At 48.9% G+C, this 21,948-nt stretch overlaps 1 protein-coding gene across 1 annotated transcript in view; it reads right to left on the reverse strand.

The window, feature by feature from the left end:
• The window catches only part of VASH2 (vasohibin 2), a 35,111-nt gene extending 25,401 nt beyond the window's left edge, over positions 1-9,710 (reverse strand). Inside the window, exons 1-2 of the mRNA XM_075997063.1 lie at positions 9,260-9,710; positions 64-152 (exon numbers count right to left, since the gene is read on the reverse strand). Of these exons, the coding sequence (XP_075853178.1) occupies positions 64-152; positions 9,260-9,535 (365 nt within the window). The 5' untranslated portion in view covers positions 9,536-9,710. The remainder of the gene's footprint in view (positions 1-63; positions 153-9,259) is intronic.
• Between the last annotated feature and the right edge of the window lie 12,238 nt (positions 9,711-21,948).

Here is a 21,948-nt window from a genome sequence, read left to right on the forward strand (position 1 = left end):
AGGCTTGGGACCATCAAGCCTGTCCCCTGGCAGGGTCTGCTCAGACCTTGGTCGGAAGGATACTGTAGTGTCTTCATGTAATTCTGGATTGCCTGGAGCCAGTCTGGAATTGTCATCGACAGCCTGTAGTTTGGGACCTGGGGTATTGAAGGCTGCAGAGAGATAGAGAGAGGGGAATCTTTTTATCAAGGAGCTGTTCTGGGACCCAGCCCCTGGGGACAGGCACAGGGCTGAAGACCCCAGGGAGAGAGCTGCTCACGAGCAGCCACCCGGGCCTGGGCACCTGTTCAAGTGGTGCCTCGTCCACAAGGTCTCCCCAGACAGTCGGTCCCTCAGTGAATTGTCCCTCTCTGAGTTCCCTCCATACAACACGCTGCTCTGGGTCACAGTGTTCTCTGTGACCCTCTGCACATTGTGAGTGTGAACACAGCCTGCCTCCTCCTGAGAGCCCAAGGGCCTCCTTGAGGCCCAGGACTATGTCCTATAGTGTCCAAGGCCACCACGCCTGGCCTAGGAGGGACACAGAGGTGCTCCATTAATTATTGCATGACACCTTTGGCTGTGTGGCTGATGGTGACCCATTGTATGTGCTCCACTCCAGGGCACCACTTACACAGAGTGTAAGGTGAATGGTGCCTCAGAGAAATGCAACATGGCACTATTGCTCTGTCTCGATACCACGCCCCCTGCCATGCCCACGGCATCCCCTCTCCTGAGTCCCGCCCCAAGTGGACTCTTAGCAAAGACCCTCCTCCTGCCTTGACTCCTCCCAGACAGAGCAGCCCCTCGGGCTCCTGAGCCATCTTCCTCCCCTGCCCCTCACTGCGGCAGCACCAGCGCCTTCATCCCTAGTCTGCCTCTCGGGCCCACTCGCCACGTGTCTGCACCCGAGTGGACGAAGTTCTGATCCCTGCTGGGGAGAGAAAGGACCAAAAGCAGGCAAGGACCGGAAAAGGGAAGGCAGGTGCCCCTTCTCTGGAATTCAGAGCTGAGATGCCCCCTCAGCTCTGAGCAGCCCTGCCGAGGAGGCCAAGAGCAAAGAGGGACATCCAGTCAAGTCACTCCTGGGAAACAAGGGATGTCAGCCCAGGGTTTTCTGCTTGGCGGGTTGGTTTTTGTTTTGTGTCGTTGTTGTTGTTTGCTCTATTGCCCCTGTATGTCTCTCAGTGTCCCGGCCTCTGTCTCTCTGGTGGCTGGCGACAGAGAAGCTCAGCCCAAGGTCCAGGGCGCCGGGAGAGCTGCCGCTGGCAGGAGGGGCAAGCCTCCTCCAGGCTAAGCTGCTTAGGGTGAAGCAGAAAGGGCCAGAGGGTGGATTAGTCTCCTGCTAGGAGAAAATAGGGCAGTCATGTCCCTGGGGATTTAGTGCTTGGCTAGACAGGAGGCGAAGCTGCCGGTGACCAGCCCCGGGGACCGCCCTGGGCAGCCTGGCTGGGCAGCGGGGCCAGACACTACCCCAGGCATTTCCTGGGCTCTCCCGGGCTCTGCAGGCACCAGCCCTGCAGCGACTGAGGACACGCCACCCAGGCATGACGGGCACCAGGCTCTTTCCGCTTGTCTACACCTGTGGCTGCCCTTACTGGAGACGCTCCTTGACATGCTTTTCCTCCCGGTGCCTTTATTCTCTCTCTTGGCTTTGAAACATCCTGCTTCCCAGCAACGGCCCCCTCGGCTGCGAGGAAGCGAGTCACACTTGCTCCGTCACGGCCGAGGCGCCGCGTGCGCGTGGGGACGTGAGTGTGTGCACACACAGGCACAAAGTCTGCCGCCAGCGACGTTTTGCTCACAACATAGCAACTCGAATAAATCCCATTCCCGTCTAGGAGAGTCATTTCACAAAGCAATATGTTCTCCTTTGAATATCTGCTCCTACAACACACTCTCTCTCTGTCTCTCTGTCTCTGTCTCTCTGTCTCTCTGTCTCTCTCACACACACACACACACACACACACAGAGCAAGTCAAAATATGAAGTGTGACCTTGTGCTTCTTTCTGCCTGACACACACTAGGAAGTGTCAAGCTTGCCCTTAGTTTTTTGCAGTAACAGCCACTGATCTGCCTGTACCTAGAACTCTGTGTACAAATGTGACAGAGATTCCACAGAGTGAGGAGAGAGGGGCCATGTGAACAGCGTCACCAGCACATCCTGTGTCCCCAGCTCTAGGTCAGGTGTACGAGGGGTGGGGAGCACGGGAGCAGGGGAAGGAGGGCCGGAAATTACAGCTTATGAAGACAGAAGCATTTCTACCAGAGGAATGGGTACCTCCCTGACGTAACAGCTGGTAAGCGTGGGAGGATGCCAGGAAGACTCACCAGCCACCTAAGACATCCCCAAATGGGTGTCCCTCAGCCCCAGCCTTGCCATAACCAGTGACTTGGCTTGGGTTCCGCTACGGGGCTGACCACTAAATTATTCCAGCTGCCCCCAAGCCCTGCAGCGCCCACAAGGGCTGGAGGGTGGGGTGGAGCCCGGCAGCAGCTGGTCCTCAGAATAGCAGCCGAATGGCGCCCAAGGGCTTTTGAAAACAGCTGCAGGGTTACCTCAGCCTGACTGTGAGCAGAGCACAAGCGCTGTGGCCACACTTCTTCCCCACTGGAAGGACAAATGTATACATTCCCCACGTCCTGGCTGGGGGGCAGGGCTGCGGAGGGGACAGCACAGGCTGCAGATTGCGCTGAAGGCTGGGAGAGTTCCCTGTGCTCAGCTTCCAGCCGGGCTCAGGCTGCCCATGCTCCCACCCAACCCGGACTGGAAACCAGGAGGGCTTCTCAGGGTATAATTAGGAGACACACGCAGCTAGGTTCAAATTCCTGCTCTGTCACCCACTAGCTGAGGACCTTGGTCAAACTGCATGACCTCACTAAGCCTCCGTTTTCTTCCTGATAAAATAGGAGTAGTATTAAATATCACTGACTCCAAACCTTCCAGGCTGGTTGTACGGATTGCACGAGCTAAGGGAAAAGGAGGCGGTTGGGGGCTGGGCACACGGTGCTCATGAACTGTCAGCCGTGTTACTACCCATCACCACTGTGTTCTCAGGGGTCCAGACTGGAAAGCAGGATCAGCAGTGCCCAGACACTCAACCGGGGAGCTTCACATCATGAAGACGCCTTCTCACCCTAATGGAATGGGCTGAAGACATCCACTTCCCCTGGGAACACAAGTTCATATCCTTAATTTGTGATGAGTTCACACAAAGTGATAAGAAAACTCTTTAGGCCTCAAGACAATAAAAATGGCCCCCAAAGGTGGAAGCCACTCGAGTGTCCACTGATGGATGGATGAATAACCAAAATGTGGTCTACAAGAGAATATGCAATGGTATACGATGGAACATTATTCAGCCTTTAAAAGGAAAGACATTTTGACACATGCTATAACCTGAGTGAAGCTTGAGGGCATCTTCCTAAGTGAAATAACCCAATCACAAAAGGACAAATACTAGTATTGTATGATTCCTCTTACACAAGGTTCCTAGACTAATCAAAGTCATAGAGACAGAAATAGAATGGTGGGCCGGGTGCAGTGGCTCATGCCTGTAATCCTAGCACTTTGCAGGGCTGAGGCAAGAGGATTGCTTGAGGTCAGGAGTTTGAGACCAGCCTGAGCAAAAGTAAGACCCCGTCTCTACTGAAAATAGAAAAATTAGCTGGGCATGGTGGTACCTGCCTGTAGTCCCAGCTACTTGGGAGGCTGAGGCAGGAGGATTGCTCAAGCCCAGGAGTCTGAGGTTGCAGTGAGCTATGATGACGCCACTGCATCCTAGCCTGGGTGACAAAGCGAGACCCTGTCTCAAAGTAAAAAGAAATGTGGAACGGTGGTTGCCAGGGGCTGGGGAGAGAGGGAAGTGAGGAGTTAGTGTTTAATTGGTACCAGAGTTTCAGGCTGGAGACAGATGGTGGTGATAGCTGCAAAATATGTCAATGCACTTAATGCCACACAACTGTATACTTAAAAAATGGTTAGAATAGTAAATCATATGTTATGTATATTTTAGCATAACGAAAAAAGGCCATGAAAAGACGGTTCACAAAAGAAGAAAACAGTAAATAAAATTTGAAAAAATGTTCAAGCTCACTAGTAATTTAAGAAATGCAAATTAAACCCACTTCAAAGGGTCATTTTTTTTTTCACCTCTACACTTAGCAAAGAGATGCTAAAATGCAGATACCCAGTGCTGGCCAGGATGTTCTCATACGGCACTGATGCGAACGTAATAAACTGATGCAATGTTTTTAGGAAGAACCCGGGGCACACCCTTTGTTCTTGTTCCCAACGGGGGTCCTAAGAGTCCGTCCTCATGCTATTTTCCTGCTACATTTCATCAAGTACGGTGCTATTAATTCCTGAAGCTCTGCTTTTGATGTACTATAGCCCTTCCCTTCAAGGCTCTCACACCCTGTGTGCTGAGGCCAGCCCCGTGAGCCGCAGCCAAGCTGATGCAGGCAGAATCCAGACCGAGCAGAGCAGAGCCAGCCCCTCCACACAGATGCTGTGCCTACGGGCTGGGGTTCGGGGAGGACAGAGCAGAGGGGACGAGAAGATGGTTGCTCAAGAGGAAGAATAATGAAACAATCTATAGGCAAGACTCCTGTGGATGGCCTCTCTTCCACTTGGTTCATTTTTTTTTTTTTTGAGACAGAGTCTCACTCTGTCACCTGAGCTAGAGTGTTGTGGCATCAGCTTAGCTCAAAGCAACCTCAAACTCCTGGGCTCAAGCGATCCTCCTGCCTCAGCCTCCTGAGTAGCTGGGACTACAGGCATGCGCCACCATGCCCAGCTAATTTTTTCTATTTTTTAGTAGAGACACAGGGGGGTCTTGCTCTTGCTCAGGCTGATCTCAAACTCCTGACCTCAAGCAATCCTCCCACCTCAGCCTCCCAGAGTGGGTACAGGCATGAGCTGCCGCACCTGGCCTCTTCTGCTTCATTCTTGCCAAACACAGTTGACTTGTCAGAAGAATGCAAGGGAAATGATGTGGATGGACACAATTGTGTCACCATGTGGGAGAGAAGCGAGAGGTCACGGAAGGAGCCAGGGAGGCAGCAAGAGCGTCAGGGACTAGGAATCTTTAACAAGAACACGGAGAAAGCAGAGCCTTTTGTCACCCCTAGTCTGATGCACTGTGCAGGTGCCAGGCAGAAGAACCTTATCCCTGGGAGGAGAAGCAGGGGACGGCACCCATGAGCCAGCGGCAGCCAGGAATCTGTTGATGGCGGCTGACAGCGAGGTCCAGGGCTGCGCAGGATGGACATACGGGTGGATGGTTCTGAATCCGGGACAGGGGAGGCAGTGAGCTGCCGGCGACAGCCAGCAAGCAGCAGGAGCGGGACCTTCACTACATCCAAGTGTCAAGTCCCAAGCACTCACACTTCTTCAGCCAGGCAAAGCTCATTCCTCTAAATGCAAATTATTTCCTAATTTAGAGTCAACGTGAGAACAAGGCACAAAAAAAGGTGGGGTCTGCAAGAAACCGGTTGCTGTTTCCTGCCGAATCCATCCTGGTTTTCTGCTCTTAGGAGAGTCCAGCTCCAGCCAGTCAAGAAACAAAAGGAGCCATTGCTAGTATGCCCAGCTGTTCTTTTCTGAGCTGGTCACTCTCTCTGCCCATCCCGTCCCATCCTCTGTTGTCCTCCAACTGACTCTTGCTGTTGTCTTAAACTATACCTAAAATATCCTGGCTTTGACCTGGTCAAGTACTAACTTCAGACCTGGAACCCCCAGGGGAGAGGTCCACAGCCAGAAATAGGAGGATCTAAGAGCAGGTGAACCATCCCAGGTGGGGACACTTGGACCTTCAGGCAGAACTCACCGTGGCTGCCGATGGAATGTCCTGCAATCAAAGGAGGTGTCATTCAGTCCTTCTCGAAGGAAACCCTGGAAACTCTGCACTGTCCATTTCATTTGCATCCTGGTCCACTTCAGTTGCCCTGAAACTCTCCACCTGCCACCACCGCCAGCCGCCCATCCCACTTCTGCACAAACTCCTCAGCAAGACACTGATTTGGCTGAAGGAGAAGAGGACTTGGCCCCAGAGGAAAGAGTCCGCCATGCCGAGCACAGGAACAGCCCCTGAATCGGCGAGGGATGGCCCTTGGAAACCAGAGCTCTTGAAGCTCTTCCCATGCCAGGGCCTGGGCAGGGGGCAGGGCTTGGGGGAAGCCATGATGGGGTTGGGAATGTAGAACCAACCACTGTGATGCAACAGAAGAGAGAGAAATGTTCAGTTCTTTATATTTAGGGCCAAATAGCCAACTGTTTGCATTTGAGCTGGGGATTCCTGGAGTGGCAGCAGTTCTCATGTGACCTTCAGGTTACTATGAAAACTACAATACGACATGGCTGCTACAGGCTCCACCGTGGGCCTCTCCCCTGGGGTTCCTGGGTCCCTTTTTTATACAAAGGGAACATTCTTTTTTAAGAACACCGCAGTCAGCTACAATAATGGAAGGCACAGGTCTCGGGAAGTAGCAATCTATGTTCTAAACTGCTTGGACAACATTTACAATACTGTGTTTCATGTGTGCTTGTTTTAGGGGACCGATTGATGATAAACTAGGAATTTCCTAGAAAGAGGACAAAGAGAATGTGTTGATCTGGGAACTATGGCACATAAGAAAGAGTGAAAGGAACTACCTGTATGAACTGTATTGTTTCTTGTTTGAGATATAATAAACTAAACTTTTGACTTGAAATCGGACATTTAATATTTAATGACCTAATGACATCCTTTTTTTTTGAGACAGAGTCTCACTTTGTTGCCCAGGCTAGAGTGAGTGCCGTGGCGTCAGCCTAGCTCACAGCAACCTCAAACTCCTGGGCTCAAGCGATTCTACTGCCTCAGCCTCCCGAGTAGCTGGAACCACAGGCATGTGCCACCATGCCCGGCTAATTTTTTCTATATATATTAGTTGGCCAATTAATTTCTTTCTATTTATAGTAGAGAAGGGGTCTCGCTCTTGCTCAGGCTGGTTTTGAACTCCTGACCTTGCTAATGACATCTTTAAACGCATTAACTACTTGTTGAGAAATTTCAACGTATTCTTCTTAATGTCTAATGACATCCTAAAATGATCTTATTTCTATCTAAACACACACACACAAAATGTGGGGAGGCTTTAACCCTGGTGTGACTCACCCCCCCTCCCCATGAAACTGGACTAAAATGCTAAAGTAACATAATAAATATGTCAAAGCGCATCTTGCTGCATTTCTATGCATTTCTATTCTACTAAACTTAGACAAGCAAGTTTCTTCTTGCTTCTACCTGGGACAAAGAAGACTAAAGGAAGGTGTGGAATGAAAGAATGTCACAGGTCTGAGGGCTCATAGTGCAGTAGACCCCCAGTGTCACAATGATCAGCATTAGAGACCTAGAGAGTCACTGGTCACATCATTATGGGTTTTCAGAATTGAAAAAAAACTTTACATGAAATCTGATCTACTCCCATTTTATGGATGAGAAAACTAAGGTCAGGAATTTTAAGAGAGTGACGGAGACAGAAGACTAGGTGTACAACAAAGCTTAAGATTTAGTCCCTTGATTTTTACTCCAAGTCCCTTCCACCAGAAGAGCACTGTCTGGTGACATTCAAAGGCGCTGTGAGCAGCAAAGAAAGTGGACAGTGCTTCACCCTGATTCAAAGGGCAACACAAAAATCAGTGGTGAAATGTAACGGTGGTCGGAGGAGGGCAGCAGGATTTCTGTTTGGCTAAGAGCTTCCCAACAACCAAGCCTAAGCTGCCCTGTGACGCAATGACACCCCCATTCCCAGAGGTCTTCAAAAAGAGGAAGGGATTGTGCCGAGAGGCGGTAGACTGGTCTCTACCAATATTAAAATTCCATGATTCCCACTCAGAAGAAGAGCCCCCCCCACCCCCTGCCATAAGGTTGGGGGAGGCACCAGTAGAGGCAGAGGCAGGGCAGAGGCTAGAAAAGCAGCATGGGGCAGTAGGAACAGGGCTCAGTTCCCTGTGGCCACTTGTCTCCCAGGTTTAAGGACTCCCTGGGCCCTTGGTCAAGGAAAGAAAGATGCTGAAGTTAGAACGGCAAAACAGGACCGGCGATGTTCTCATGTTCAAGGAGAACCCAGCAAGGGTAACTACGGTTGACACTAACGCAGGGAAGGTTCTAGTTGGGCACAATGAAGATCTGCTTGACCAGCAGAGTAATAAAACCCTGGAACCAACTGCAGCGGGAAGTTCAGAGGCTCTGTCACTTCCCCAAGGACACACACAGCTTTCTGGCCTGCAGGCTCAGATGCTCAGCTGTCACCAGGCTGGGGACTCAACCAGATGGCCTTCCAGGTCTCAGGTCTGGAATTCCTAGACCTGCCTAGGAATCTTCCCAGCCACACCAGTGTCGCCAGGGGCCAGGGGAAACCATCCACCATGCCATCACCCCCAGGCTCTGCAGCTTTTCTCCCCAGCTTGCATTTCGATGTTCCATATAAGGCAGCTACTCCCATCAGGGGACGTCCTCCCTCCCTCTGTAACCATATCCTTGGCCACCAAACCCAAATGGCTTACTGGCCTCTCTCCAAGGTAAAAAGAGAGTTTCACTCCTAAGCGTTTCTCTATCCAGACAGACTAATTCATCATGTGTAACTGGAAAGTCCCTTTTAAGTCACAGCCAAAAATCTTTCTTTTTTCTTGGAGCCCAGCTAAGGTGGGAAGAGTTCACTGTTTTGCAAGTTTCAGAGGTGAAAGTCACTGTCATTATTAAAAAAAAAAAAAAAATTGGCAAAAAGTCTAGAAATGATTCACACTGAGAAGTCTGACTGGTTGATTGCAAATTCATTCACAGCTTAATAAATCATTTGCTGGGGGTGAGGGGCAGCGCGGAGCAAGAGACTCCAAAAAGAGCCAGCAGGGCAGGATCCCTGGGGACCCGCGCGTTCTTCTTTGGCATTGCTGGTGCTACCTGGTGGCTCTAGCTTTTGCTGGAGGTGGATGTATTTGAGTGGGAGTAAATAATAAGAGTTTGGCTGGAGGTTCAAAGGAACCTTGGCACAACCCGACTATGCGGTCCCAGGACACCAAGCCCCGTCCCCCTCCCTCCCCCACTTCTGAGGCTTCCAAGGTAAATATCTCAATTAAGAAAAGGGCTGGCGCGGGCCCAATGGGGAGGGGAAGGCAGTTCGCAGCAGGACCAGGAAGATGGAGATTGCCTCTATTTGCTACTTGCAGGCTGAAAAGGTCCCAGCTCTGCCCACCCCGTCACCCCCCCACTCCCCACCCCCGCCTTTGAAGCCACTGACCTTTGCCAAGAAGGTGGCGTTCCTGATGGCGCCCACCATCTCTCCCCCCTTAGGGTGCACCTTGGCCACGTGCATCCACATGCGCTCCCAGGTGTGGCTGTCGATGGGGAAGCCGCTCTTGTTAACGTGAAACAGCACCCCGCCGTCTTTGTCCTCCTCCTCCGAGCCCCCGCTGGTGGCGAGGCTCACGGGCCGCGCGTGGCTGCTCCGGGACCGCGTGCCTTTGGCGCCTTTGGGGTGGGGGCAGCGCTGAGTGTCGGCCGCCGAGCCGGTCATGGCGGGGCCGCGGCGGGGCGTGCGGTGCTGGGCGCGCGCGGCGGCGGCGGCGGCGGCGGGGGGCGTGTGCGCGCGGGCGCGGCGCGGGGATCAGCGCCCCGCGGGGGTGGCCTTCTCCATGCCTCTCGCTGCCGCAGGACGCGCGAAGGGGGAGCGGCGGCCGAGTCCGCGGGGGCGGCCGCGCTCGCGGCTAAGCGCCGTGCCTGAAACCGGTGGAGACACAGCAGACACCACGGCTAAGGGGGACACCCAGAGGACCCGCGGGAGGGCCCCCAAAGTGTTCCCACGTCGCCTCCCGCTGGCCCCGCGCGCTGACAGCCCCCCTTGGAATGGAATACGGGCTTCCAGCCCTGCAGTTACCAGAGTGGCAGCGCGAAATTGGCCACCGAGCTTCGCACACACGGAAACACCGGGGGCGGGGACACGCGGAGCGTGGGGGATGCCGAGTGGACGGTGTAGGGAGAAGAAAGACAGCTCGTGCAGCACGAAGGAGCAGGAGGTCCCCACACATCCCTTGGTCCCCAGATGTGGCAGGGCGAGGAGCCGGGCCAAGAGCGCGTCTGCACGTGAGCGCCCGGGGCTGGCGCGAGGGCGCTGCAGCAGCCTCGGTTTGCAAAGGCGGCCCAGTGTCACTCAGGAAGCCCTCCCGGACCCCGGCGGGGCTCTGGTGGGCAGAGCTCCACGCGCCCCCTTCCCCCGAGTTCCAGCCACGCACCGGCAGGGACCGGCTGCAGGCGGGGCGCGGGCAGCGCGCGCTGCAGCTCCGGGACCCTACCTACCTCGGGACTGTCGGCTTCATTGCTGCAGAGCCTCTCCGGGAGGCGGGGACGGCGGGGACTGCTGCTGCTGCTGCTGCTGCTGCGGGGCCTGGGGCTGGGGCTGCTGCAGCCGTCGCCTCATTCCATGTCCCATTCTCGAATGTTATTCTGTGACATATAACCGAGTCACCCGGGCAGCCGCCGATGTTCCGAATGCGTCCATTGGCCACCGCAACAAAGAGGGGCGGGTCCCGGGCTTGGGACTCTACAACCCCGAGCTCCGCGACGTTCTGATTGGTTCCAGGGGTTCCCTGGCGGGAGGGGACACGAGTAGGGGGAGCTGGGCGGCCACGCGAAATCCGATAGCGGTAGTGTCCCGGGAGCCCCGCGGGGCTGGAGCGTTTGTCCATGGGACTTAAGATCGAGTTTCCCCCGGGGGTCGTGGCACTGCAAGGGTTTGCAACGGTGGGGAGCAGAGGAGAAGCAAAGCCACCCCAGAAATGCCCTGAGCAGGGCTGGACAGGCACCTGCCTTGGCCGGGATCATGTGTGGTTCAGGCAGGGACTGTTCCTACTTGCGCGCAAAAATTAGACCCTACATTGCAAATGTCCCCAAATTAACAAGGATCCTCTGGATCCTTGATGTTGATGTCCTCTTGGATCCTCTGATATTAATCACGGTTAATAAAGTCCCTTTAAACTCAAGCCGATAGGCAACAGCAAAACCCAGGAGGGCAGTCAGGCCTTGCGTGTTCTGCCACAGCCGCTGAGTTAGAGGAGGGGACTCACCATCCACGGAGAGTCGGGTGGCCCTCCCATCCTCACTGCTGAAACACCTTTTGCTTAAAGGTGTCTTTTTGCTTTTCTTTCTTATTTTTTTTTTTAAGAAAGAGAAGAGCAAGATGAGGTGGAAAGAGCACCAGACCGCTGACATTTGGACTGGGTCCAGGTTTGTCACTTGGCTGAACTGGGTGCCCATGGACAAGTCACTCCCCTGCTCTTGGCCTTCGCTTCTCTTTCTGGAAAGAGGAGAGCAGATCTCTCTCTCTCTCACTCTCCAAGTTCTGTTCTAGCTCTGAAGTTCTGTGGTTCCTTGACTTCGTTTCTCGCAGATACTTAAGATCCTGGAGATAAGATCTTTCCTGTCTAAACTCCAGGCCAGCATGCTGTCTTTGAGAGAGTGACACTGTTATTATAGTTGTGCCAAGTGAACTTCAAATTAAGGAAACAACTGCCAAAGAGCCACTAATGGCAAATCGGTTTCTGGATGCTTAACCCTACAAGTTGCCTGTCATGGGACTGGAACTTCTCTTCCACAGATGGGTGGGGGTGGGGGCAGTGCCAGCAGAGACCCCCCCAGTGTGCAGCTGAGAGCCAGGACTTGGGTGAGGGGACCTGGATTCTGGACCTAGCCCTACACTGCTCCCCAAGACAGAGCCCATCAAATTCCATGATGAGAATAATAACTTAGGTCCATATAGACAAAGGAAATGGGCCAATTAGGGAAATTATCTGAATAATTCTAGTGGAACAAACACACCTGAAAATAATCAGGAAATTGAAAGGAAATTATCCCCTCACCATATAATTGCTTCAGTTTTCATTTCCTGATTAAAAGAAAACATGCCTCAGAGCGATCTACTTTCTTATCGTGAACATTCTTCCTCCTTTCTTTTGGCATTCATCTCTCAAATCCGTCCCTTTCTCCACATTTCCCCAGAGTTCCAAGTCCGGGAGACTAGAATTTCAGAATGAAGACCTTCGCGCAGAGGACGAGAATTTGACCTGACAATCCCTCAGGAAAAAACTGAGCTCTCAAAGCTCGAGTGAACAGACCAGTTGGTGAACATCAAAGAATGTCTGGCAAGGGTCACCTTCCCTGGCATCACTTCCCACTGTCCCCGCTCAGGCCAAGTCCGGACAACTACAATCGCCCTGTTAAACCAGGGCCTGGGTCCTCCCCTACCTGAATAAAAATCCTAGGGACCAGTGAGGGTTATCACTTCATCTTCCTGCCTCCTAGCACCTCAGGACTCCCTGACAGTTGAGGGGGAAAGCTTTTGTTGTTCTTCTCCAATATTTCAACTTTCTGTTCTCCTCTTCCCCAGAGGTGGGACGGGCAGAGAGCCAAGTGACAGAGCATAAGAAGACAGTTGGGAGCTGTGGCTACTTCTCCAAAGAGGTGGCAAGGCAGCTTCTGAAATGAACTGTGCTGTCCTACTTAAGGCACTGAGAGCAGAGGGTTTTTGCTTGTTTGTTTTATTTTCCCAGAATCCTCTGCATTTCAGAGTTGCACGAAGTTGCATGAACCAGCCAACTTTGCTCTTTCTTTCCTTATGTATTTTGTGTTATACAACCCTCAAGTGAACCCAGGCCATATAGATTATGGGTTTTGGAAGTTCTGGTAGTTAATAAGTGATACAGTCATATATATATATATATATATATATATATATATATATATATATATATATATATATAGTGAGACAAGGCTAATTCGAAATTAGCCTTGCAACAAGACACATGGTGACTGGATGCTCTACCTCTGAGAACATGCTCACTTCCATTCATTGGCATGACTTACTGGTATAGCAGAGAAATGTAGTGGAAAAGTCTGGAATGAGAAGAACTGGGTTCAAATAGCATCTCATTACTCAAGTGCCAGCTGCTTGGGGTCATGAGAATAAATAAGACAAGAATCCTACTCTGATGGATCATATTTCTAGCTCCACCATGTACTGATGGTGCAATTCTGGGTACGTTACTCAACATCCATGAGCCTTATTTTCTTCACAAAGTGGGCATGATACTATTCTAGCGGGATAGTGCGAGGAGCCAGAGAGGCGAGGTATGTGAAAATGCATGGTAAGTTCCCACTGCATCTTAGTTGAGCCTTCGCCTGACTCTGAGACAGTGACACAAACAGGTCTGGAGACATCTGTTCTCAGCACATCTCGCCGCCCGAGAGTCAAGCCTGAGAAATTACTGCGGTTGCAGGGACAGGGACATACATTTGAAACAAGCCATGGGTGTGGGGGGGAGGGGAAGAAAAAAATCTAACAGGGAGCAGGAGTAGGCATTGGCAGGCAGGCACTGGAAGAGTTTCTTCCTACCTCCATTGGCAACGCTGCCCGCCTCGTTCTGGGTTGAATCGTGTGCCCCTCCCCCCAAATTCCGATGTTGAAGTTCTCACCTCCGGGAAGTACCTCAGAATGTGATCTGACTTGAAAACGGGGTCATTGCAGATGCAATTTGTCAAGATAAGGTCAAACGACACTAGGTCGGTCTCCTAATCCAATATGACTGATGTCCTTTTAAAAAGGAGGAATTTGGATGCTCAGACAGACATGTGCACGGGGAGAACTCAATGTGAAGATGTGATTTACATTGCCACAAGCCAAAGAACTAGCAGAAGCCAGCAGAGAGGCCTAGCACAGGTCCTTCCCTGGCATCTTCAGAGGGAGCATGGCCCCCCTCACGCCTGGATCTCAGACTTGCAGCCTCCAGAGTGTGAGGTGATAAACTTCTGTTTAAGCCACACTCCATTTGTGGCACTTTGGTATGGCAGCCCTAGCAAACTAATGCACACACCATATGGGGCTGATAGGGGTTCAAACCATATGTTCAGGGCCCGATTAGAGAAGTTAACACTGTGTTGAATTAGTGAATTGACTTTGTTACTAAATTGCAACACTAATATTCTTTAAATCATGAGATTCATCAATCCTGGTGTTGCTTTAAGGTTGCAGAAGAGGGCTGGGTGAGGTGGCTCACGCCTGCAATCCTAGCACTTCGGGAGGCCGAGGCAGGAGGATTGCTTGAGGCCAGGAGTTCAAGACCAGCCTGAGCAAGAGCAAGACACCTTCTCTACAAAAAAAAACAAAAAACAAACAAAAAAAAACAACAGAAAGAAAGAAAGAAAGAAAGAAAGAAAGAAAGAAAGAAAGAAAGAAAGAAAGAAAGAAAGAAAGAAAGAAAGAAAGAAAGATTAGCCGGGCATGGTGGTGTGCACATGTAGTCCCAGCTACTCAGGAGGCTGAGGCAGAAGGGTCACTTGACCCCAGGAGTCTGAGGTTGCAGTGAGCTATGATGACACCACTGTACTCTAGCCTGGGCAACAGAGTAAGACCCAAGACACTGTCTCAAAAAAAAATTACTGCAGAATAGAATGCCAAACAAGGGACTTAAGTGTCTTTCCTGGGGAGAAGAGGGTCCCAGCAAAATAGAATAGCTTCCTAAGCTCTCACTTCCCCAAAGGATATTTTCCATATATTCCATAATAGTATATGAACTACGTGAATTGTCACCTATTCCTACACGGTTTTGTATTATTTCTGATTTGTTTGGGTCTAGGTTTTGCCATATAAATAGCAAAACAAAATGTGACATTTATTGAGTGTCTAATTTATGCTAAGCACAATCTAAGCACTTCATATGCATTATGTTATTTAATGCTCACAAGAAATCTATGCTATAAGTTTTTTTTTTTGTTTGGTTTTTTTTTTTTTTTTTTTTTGAGACAGAGTCTCGCTTTGTTGCCCAGGCTAGAGTGAGTGCCGTGGCGTCAGCCTAGCTCACAGCAACCTCAAACTCCTGGGCTCGAGCGATCCTTCTGTCTCAGCCTCCCGAGTAGCTGGGACTACAGGCATGCGCCACCATGCCCGGCTAATTTTTTATATATATATCAGTTGGCCAATTAGTTTCTTTCTATTTATAGTAGAGACGGGGTCTCGCTCTTGCTCAGGCTGGTTTTGAACTCCTGACCTTGAGCAATCCGCCCGCCTCGGCCTCCCAGAGAGCTAGGATTACAGGCGTGAGCCACCGCGCCCGGCCTATGCTATAAGTTTTAAATTGAGACTTGGAAAGGTTAAATAATTTCCCCAAGGTCCAGCCAGCAAAGGAAAACCACAAAACTAACTTGTCCATTTCAGCTTCAGCTCTGAATGGGGAAAAGCATAATAATAAAAAAGTTTCAGGTTTCCTCCAAGAATTTGTAACTACATTATCTGTCCTTGCATTAAACTTACACTACCCAGACGGTTCAGGAAAAAACCAAGCTGAAAAATCACGCTTAAATTGGTGCCAGGTTGATAACATCCTAGGGGCCTGGAAGCAGCAAATGTACATCTTTTCTGGACAAACCCACCCTGAACCCAGGCCCACAAGGAATCCTAAAGAGCTCAGGCAACAGAAACCCATGTATAAAAATCATCAAGTCACAAAGAATAAAGCCACCAAAACCAAGAGTCAGCATAAATAACTAGAGCTAAATCTCTAAAGACTTCAGATACTGAAATTAGATACAGCACATACAATGTTTTTGTTTAAAAGTTTTACAGAAATAAAAGATGCAAGTAAAAACACAGCAATGAATAGGAGAATATTAAAAAGTGACCAGTTGGATTTGGGAAAGGACCAACTAGAAATGACATGAGAAAGACGATCACTGAAATTAACATTTATTAGATAATGTATAAGTTAGTGGTGGCATAACAGCTGTGACAAATAGACCCAACAAGGCATGTTTTGGCTCCCACTGGGGGGATGAGCAAGTTGATGGGGCAGGTTCCCTGCACTTAGTCATTCCAAGACTCAGACAGAGGCTCTATCATTTTTAGCACATGGTTTTACAGATTTCCCTGAATGTCATCTTTATTCCAGACATCAGAAGGGGAAAAAAGCAGAGGGGTGCATGTAGGAGGGTTTTTGTTTTTTTTTTTAACAGGCCAGGCCTGGTCATCGAGCATGTCACTTCTGGTCACAGTTCAGTTGACTAGAATTTAATCATGTGACCACTCTGTAGATTATACAATGGTGGAACAGGACAGGGCAGCATCAATTGAAAAAGAAAAGTCCCTCCTATGTATAAAAGATACAAATAGAGAAATATAGAAGCCAATGAAACTTATCAGTTAGGGAACCCGAGGAGCAGGCATTATTAAGTCTGCCCTCAGAGTGGCAGGAAGTTCCTTGATTAAATACCGATTCTGCTCTCTGAAAGGACTCTTAATCCTTTGTTGTCCATGGCCCCTTGCTGCTCTTTGGGGGAGGCTCTTCCTTGCCCAGACCCTCTGTGTGCCTGCAGTGGGCATGCATTTTATATCTGCACCTAATCCTTGGGGGGGCTGGAGAACTCCTGTAGCCAATATAAGGATGGCTTGAATTTGGAGACTTTAGAATTATTTTAAAGCTCAAGAAGTCAAAGCCTTTTTCAAAAGCTGCATTTGTGATTTCTTTGGCTATATAATTCTTCACAAATTTAGTAGGCGTCTAACCTATTTGTTTCTAGATAGTTCCATATGCCAAAAAGCACATCCAAAGTTCTATCCTGAATACAATCCTCGGCCTTGATTGATCTCCTTGTCCCCTCGCCTTTCAGTTTCAACTAATAATGGTTATCTTGAAGCCACCAGAAATAACAGGCTTGGGTGAGAAGTCCATCTTTCTAATCTGATCTTTGCCATAGGTTGAATCACTTTGTTTTCGTAAGAAGTGTTAATTGGCCTTAGTCACTTAAAGCTTTTATCAGTCTCACTTTGTGCCATTTGGGGTCTACAATATTACAAAGTTCCAAATATCTGGGCTTAGTCCATTTCTTTCCACTTTTGGTGTATTAATTAATTCTTTCCTGTGATCACCTCTTTTGCTGAAAACTTTGCTAAACACAGCAAGGGACAACCAATATTCACGAACATTCTGGCTCTTTCCAACGACTTCCTTTAAAGCAACAGAATCAGTAGCAGGCACTTGATCTGATTTGCAAATCTCCCCAAGCAGCTGTGTACCACATGTTTTTGCTCCTATTGGGGCTCTATCTTCCCAGCCTATGATGTGCACTTCCTCGCCATGTGCTACCAAATCACTAGATAGAATCACATATTTAAAGTTAGCATTCCACTTCTAGTTCCAACAGGAAAGGCTAAAATGTCATGAGTAAAGCATGCAACACAAGAGGTTACAAAACAGCAACTGAATAAACTCAAAGAAAATAGAAGGAGGGGGAAATCATAAACCAAAGGATGGGTACAAATAAAAAAAGAAAGCTACAGGAGAGAAGATCAACAAAACCATAAGTTGCTTTTTTTTTTTTTGAGACAAAGTCTCACTTTGTTGCCCAGGCTAGAGTGAGTGCCATGGCATAAGCCTAGCTCACAGCAACCTCAAACTCCTGGGCTCAAGCAATCCTGCTGCCTCAGCCTCCCGAGTAGCTGGGACTACAGACATGCGCCACCATGCCCGGTTCATTTTTTCTATATATATTAGTTGGCCAATTAATTTCTTTCTATTTATAGTAGAGACGGGGTCTTGCTCTTGCTCAGGCTGGTTTCGAACTCCTGACCTTGAGCAATCCACCCATCTCGGCCTCCCAGAGTGCTAGGATTACAGGCGTGAGCCACTGCACCCGGCCATAAGTCGCTTTTTTTTGGAAAGACTAATAAGCTAGACTGGACGCAGTGGCTCATGCCTATAATACTAGCACTTTGGGAGGCCAAGGTGGAAGGATCACTTGCAGCCAGGCGTTCAAGACCAGTCTGAGCCACATAGTGAGCAACCAAATACAATGTGTGGACTTTGCTCTAATTCTATTTCAAATAAATAGCTATAAAACAAAAACAAAAAATGAAATAAAACAAACCTGTTCAGGACTATTAAAGAAATTTGAACATGGACTGGGCATTATATAATATTATAAAATTACTGTTTTTTTTTTAAGGTTTGATAGTCACTTCGTGGTTACATAAAAATATTATTATAGTTAGAGATGCATAATGAAGTATTTATGGGTGAAATGACCCAGTGTTTAGATTTGCTTTACAATGTTGCAGTAAAAAAGGGTTGCAAACTGTTTATAGATGTTGAAAATGAAAGATAGGTACAGAGAGTCATTAAATGATTTTCTCAATTTTTATGAATGCTTGAAAATTTCCATATAAAACAAAGACAATTACTATTAATAGCCTATTAATAGATGTATCAGACACATCTCGGATGTCTCCTCACATTCCTTAGACCTTGCCTTTCATCCGGCCCCCTGGCTACTTCCATGATCAACTAAATTGGTGCATTCAGCCACCTGGGACCGACTGGCCACTGTCCCAGAAGTGCTGGGCTTTCCGTCTTGGTTGCTGCTGCACAGCTGGGCTGGCCAGCCGCATGTCTGGACTCAGATGAAACGCCACACTGCAGGATGTGGCATCTGGCTCCAGAGCAGCCACTACAGGGCTAGATGATGCAACCTAGGGTTTCATTCCCTGTGGGGAGCATGTTGACCCATGAGAAGTGAGATGGGAAGGAGCTAAGCAGATTAATTCTCTTTCTTCCTCCTTCCTATGCACTGTTCTGAGTTATGTTTTCTAATATGGCCTGTCCATAACGTCCTACACAGCGGAGCAGACATTCCCACTGAGCAGCCGGCCATGGCTTTTTGCAGCTGGCCGTGAAGCACACGCCACCTTGCATTCCTTTTCATCTCAGCCAACGTCCTTTCCCTTTTTCCCACTCTCGCTGCCTTCCCAATCAGTATTCAATCGGATTCTGTTTGTTGGAGGAACTGAGCTGAGACAACTGGTTTCACAAGTAGTTCTAGAAAGCAAATCCTCCAGATGAATTTCAGAGTTGTATTTTCCACCTGTGTGAAATGAGTAGAGACCCTTCTGCTGGGGATAAGAGCGATGGCAAAAACCATGACATGCAATAGCGCCGCAGCTCTCCCCTGGTTTCATCGGGGTCACTGGGTGGAGAGCAAGGCTGGGAGATCAAGCAGCTGTGGCACTTAATCAGCTTGGAGACAATGATAATTATAAGGTTCTGGAGACCATGGAAACAGAAAATGACAGGCTCAGAGCCATTAAATACCAACTTATATGATGCTCTGAAGACCAGAGGCCTCTATGGCAACTTCAAGGAGATCTTTATTTCCTACAGTCCTACGGTAGCATCTTAAAATCGAGCCCAACATCTGATCACATGGAAGCAGAACAGCAAAGGAGACTAAATGCTTGGCTTTGACAAGCTGCCATGTCAGAGTCAGAATCCTGATAGGGAAAGGCGGGACCCCAAGACCTAGGATAGGGAGAACTGGGTAGATGATCATCTTGACCTTTCAAGTCCCCGAACTCTCCTGCCCAAAGAAGCGTCCCTTCTCTGTGACTTGTTCTCCTCGAGACCCACCCCCTTATTGCCTCTGCCAATACCCAGAGTCAGCTCGTAGCACAGCCCACATTGGGAAGAAAAGGCCCTGCTCCAGGAAGAAAAAGCACACCTGCCAAAGACACTGCAGAACGTGGCTAATTACAGAACTTGGCAGGAGCTGGGGAAGTGTGTGGGAGTGGATCTTAAGGATGTTATAGTTGAGGGGAGGTGAGGTAGAAAGCTCAATAGGGAGCATTCACTGACTTGGCAATACTTACCGTGATGGTTAACTTTAGGTGTCAACTTGACTGGGTTAGGGGTTACCCAGATAGCTGGTAAAGCATTATTTTGGGGTGTGTCTGTGAGAGTGTTTCTGGAAGAGATTGGACTCCCTTACTCAGCGGACTCAGTAAGGAAGATCTACCCTTACCCAATGTGGGAAGGTATTCAATTTGCTGACAGCCCAGACAGAACAAAAAGGCAGAGGAAGGGTGAATTCTCTCCCTCTTTTTAAGCTGGGACATCCATCTTCTCTTGCCCTCAGACATCAAAACTCCAGGTTCTTTGGCCTTCAGACTTTGAGACTTACACCAGTGCTGCCCCTGCACCATCTTCCTGGGCCTTTGGACCTTAGACTGAGAATTATACCATTGGCTCCACTGGTTCTCAGGTCTTTGGACTCAGACTGAATTATACCACCGGCTGTGCTGGTTCTCCCACTTGCACACAGCATATGGTGGGACTTCTCAGCTTTCATCACTGCATGAGCCAATTCCCATGATAATTCCCCTCATATATCTATGTATGTATCCCATTGGTTCTGTTTCTCTGGATAAATACACTGACTAATACACACATACAGAGCTCAGGATTTAATGTTCTGGTAGGGATGCCTGGAGCTTGTCCTAATCAGTAGTTTGCTGGGATGGCTCTTTGAAGCCTGGTTTCAAAATGGCCTAAAATAAGCAAAGTGGAGAGGCCAGACTTATTTAGCAGTGTTGAGGAAGAAGTCCAAAGACTCAGGAAGGTAAGAATATTAGAAAAATTTATTATGTATGGCTCAAGAACCCACCACCTGGCTGGTTCCCTGGATTAGCCAGAGGACACTCCCTTATAAGGCAATAGATAACACACTAGTAATCTTAGCACTCTGGGAGGCCGAGGTGGGCGGATCACTCAAGGTCAGAAGTTCGAAACCAGCCTGACCAAGAGTGAGACCCCGTCTCTACTAAAAAATACAAAGAAATTAATTGGCCAACTAAAAATATATAGAAAAAATTAACCGGGCATGGTGGTACATGCCTGTAGTCCCAGCTACTAGGGAGGCTGTGGCAAAAGGATTGCTTGAGCCCAGGAGTTTGAGGTTGCTGTGAGCTAGGCTGATGCCATGGCACTCTAGCCTGGGCAAAAGAGTGAGACTCTGTCTCATAAAAACAAAACATAAAAAGAACACACTAGCAAGGGAGCTTTTTGAGGTGTTGGTGCTGGTTATCCTTGCTATCCTTGCAGTCCATAGTTGATGGCAGGGAGAAGGCTGCTATGGAATTAGGCTCCCTACTATTAGTTGAGATGATACAAATCCCAGAATTGCAGGGGCTGGGTAAGAACACGTAACCATAAAGGACAAGGCAGATATACTCAGCACAACAGACAGCAAGGCGGAGAGCAAGCAGGGGGGTGCTCTGTGTCGGGATGCATAGTGCTGGCTAGTATGTCATGGTACACCTAGGGGAAGGCTAGCCATAGAATTTATTGTCCAAATAAATTGAAGTGAAGAGGGGTGCTATGATTGATTACACAGGGACAATGGATGTACACCAAGACCATTTCTGTCAAACTGGCACCTATGGTTACCCTACCATGGGGTCAGAGAGAAACACAAGGGATAATATATAAACACATATGTTAATGTAAACATAATATATGGTTTGCCTTCCCTGCCACAGGACTTCAGACAGTACCCCCATCTGAGAGTTCATAGACTACCTTATCCTTCTTCCTTGTCACCCCATGCAACACTTCCTGAGAACAAGAGACCTATTTTATGGTGAAATTGGGGGCAAAAATGGGCTCATGACCATGGTCTACTAGTCTTACCATGTACTAAACACCCAAAAGCAGCTGACCTGATAATACAGAGGAAAACCCTATTGAAACTCGGGTAAGGCAAAGCCTAGGGAGGACAGCTCACAGAGTCGTGGCACAGTTGTCCAGGTGATAACACACTCTGAACCAATGATCCAGGTGATCAAAATTAACAGACCAATGAAGGGGGCAACTTCTGAATGGCCACCAGTGTGTCTTCAGAAGTGATGTTCTGAGAAGGAGACAACATTCCCTATGCAATATTCTGGCTGAGAATCTATAGCATGAATCTAACCATGAAGAAACATCAGACCAGTCCAAAATAAGGAAATTCTATTAAAAACAAAAACTGCATAGTCTTAAAGCTGTCAATGCAATAAAAGTCAAAAGCATAGAAATGTTCCAAATTGAAGAAGGTGAAAAAGATGTGACAACAGGT

The sequence above is a fragment of the Microcebus murinus genome, chromosome 23 (genome assembly GCF_040939455.1).
Source record: "Microcebus murinus isolate Inina chromosome 23, M.murinus_Inina_mat1.0, whole genome shotgun sequence".
Lineage (NCBI taxonomy): Eukaryota > Metazoa > Chordata > Mammalia > Primates > Cheirogaleidae > Microcebus > Microcebus murinus.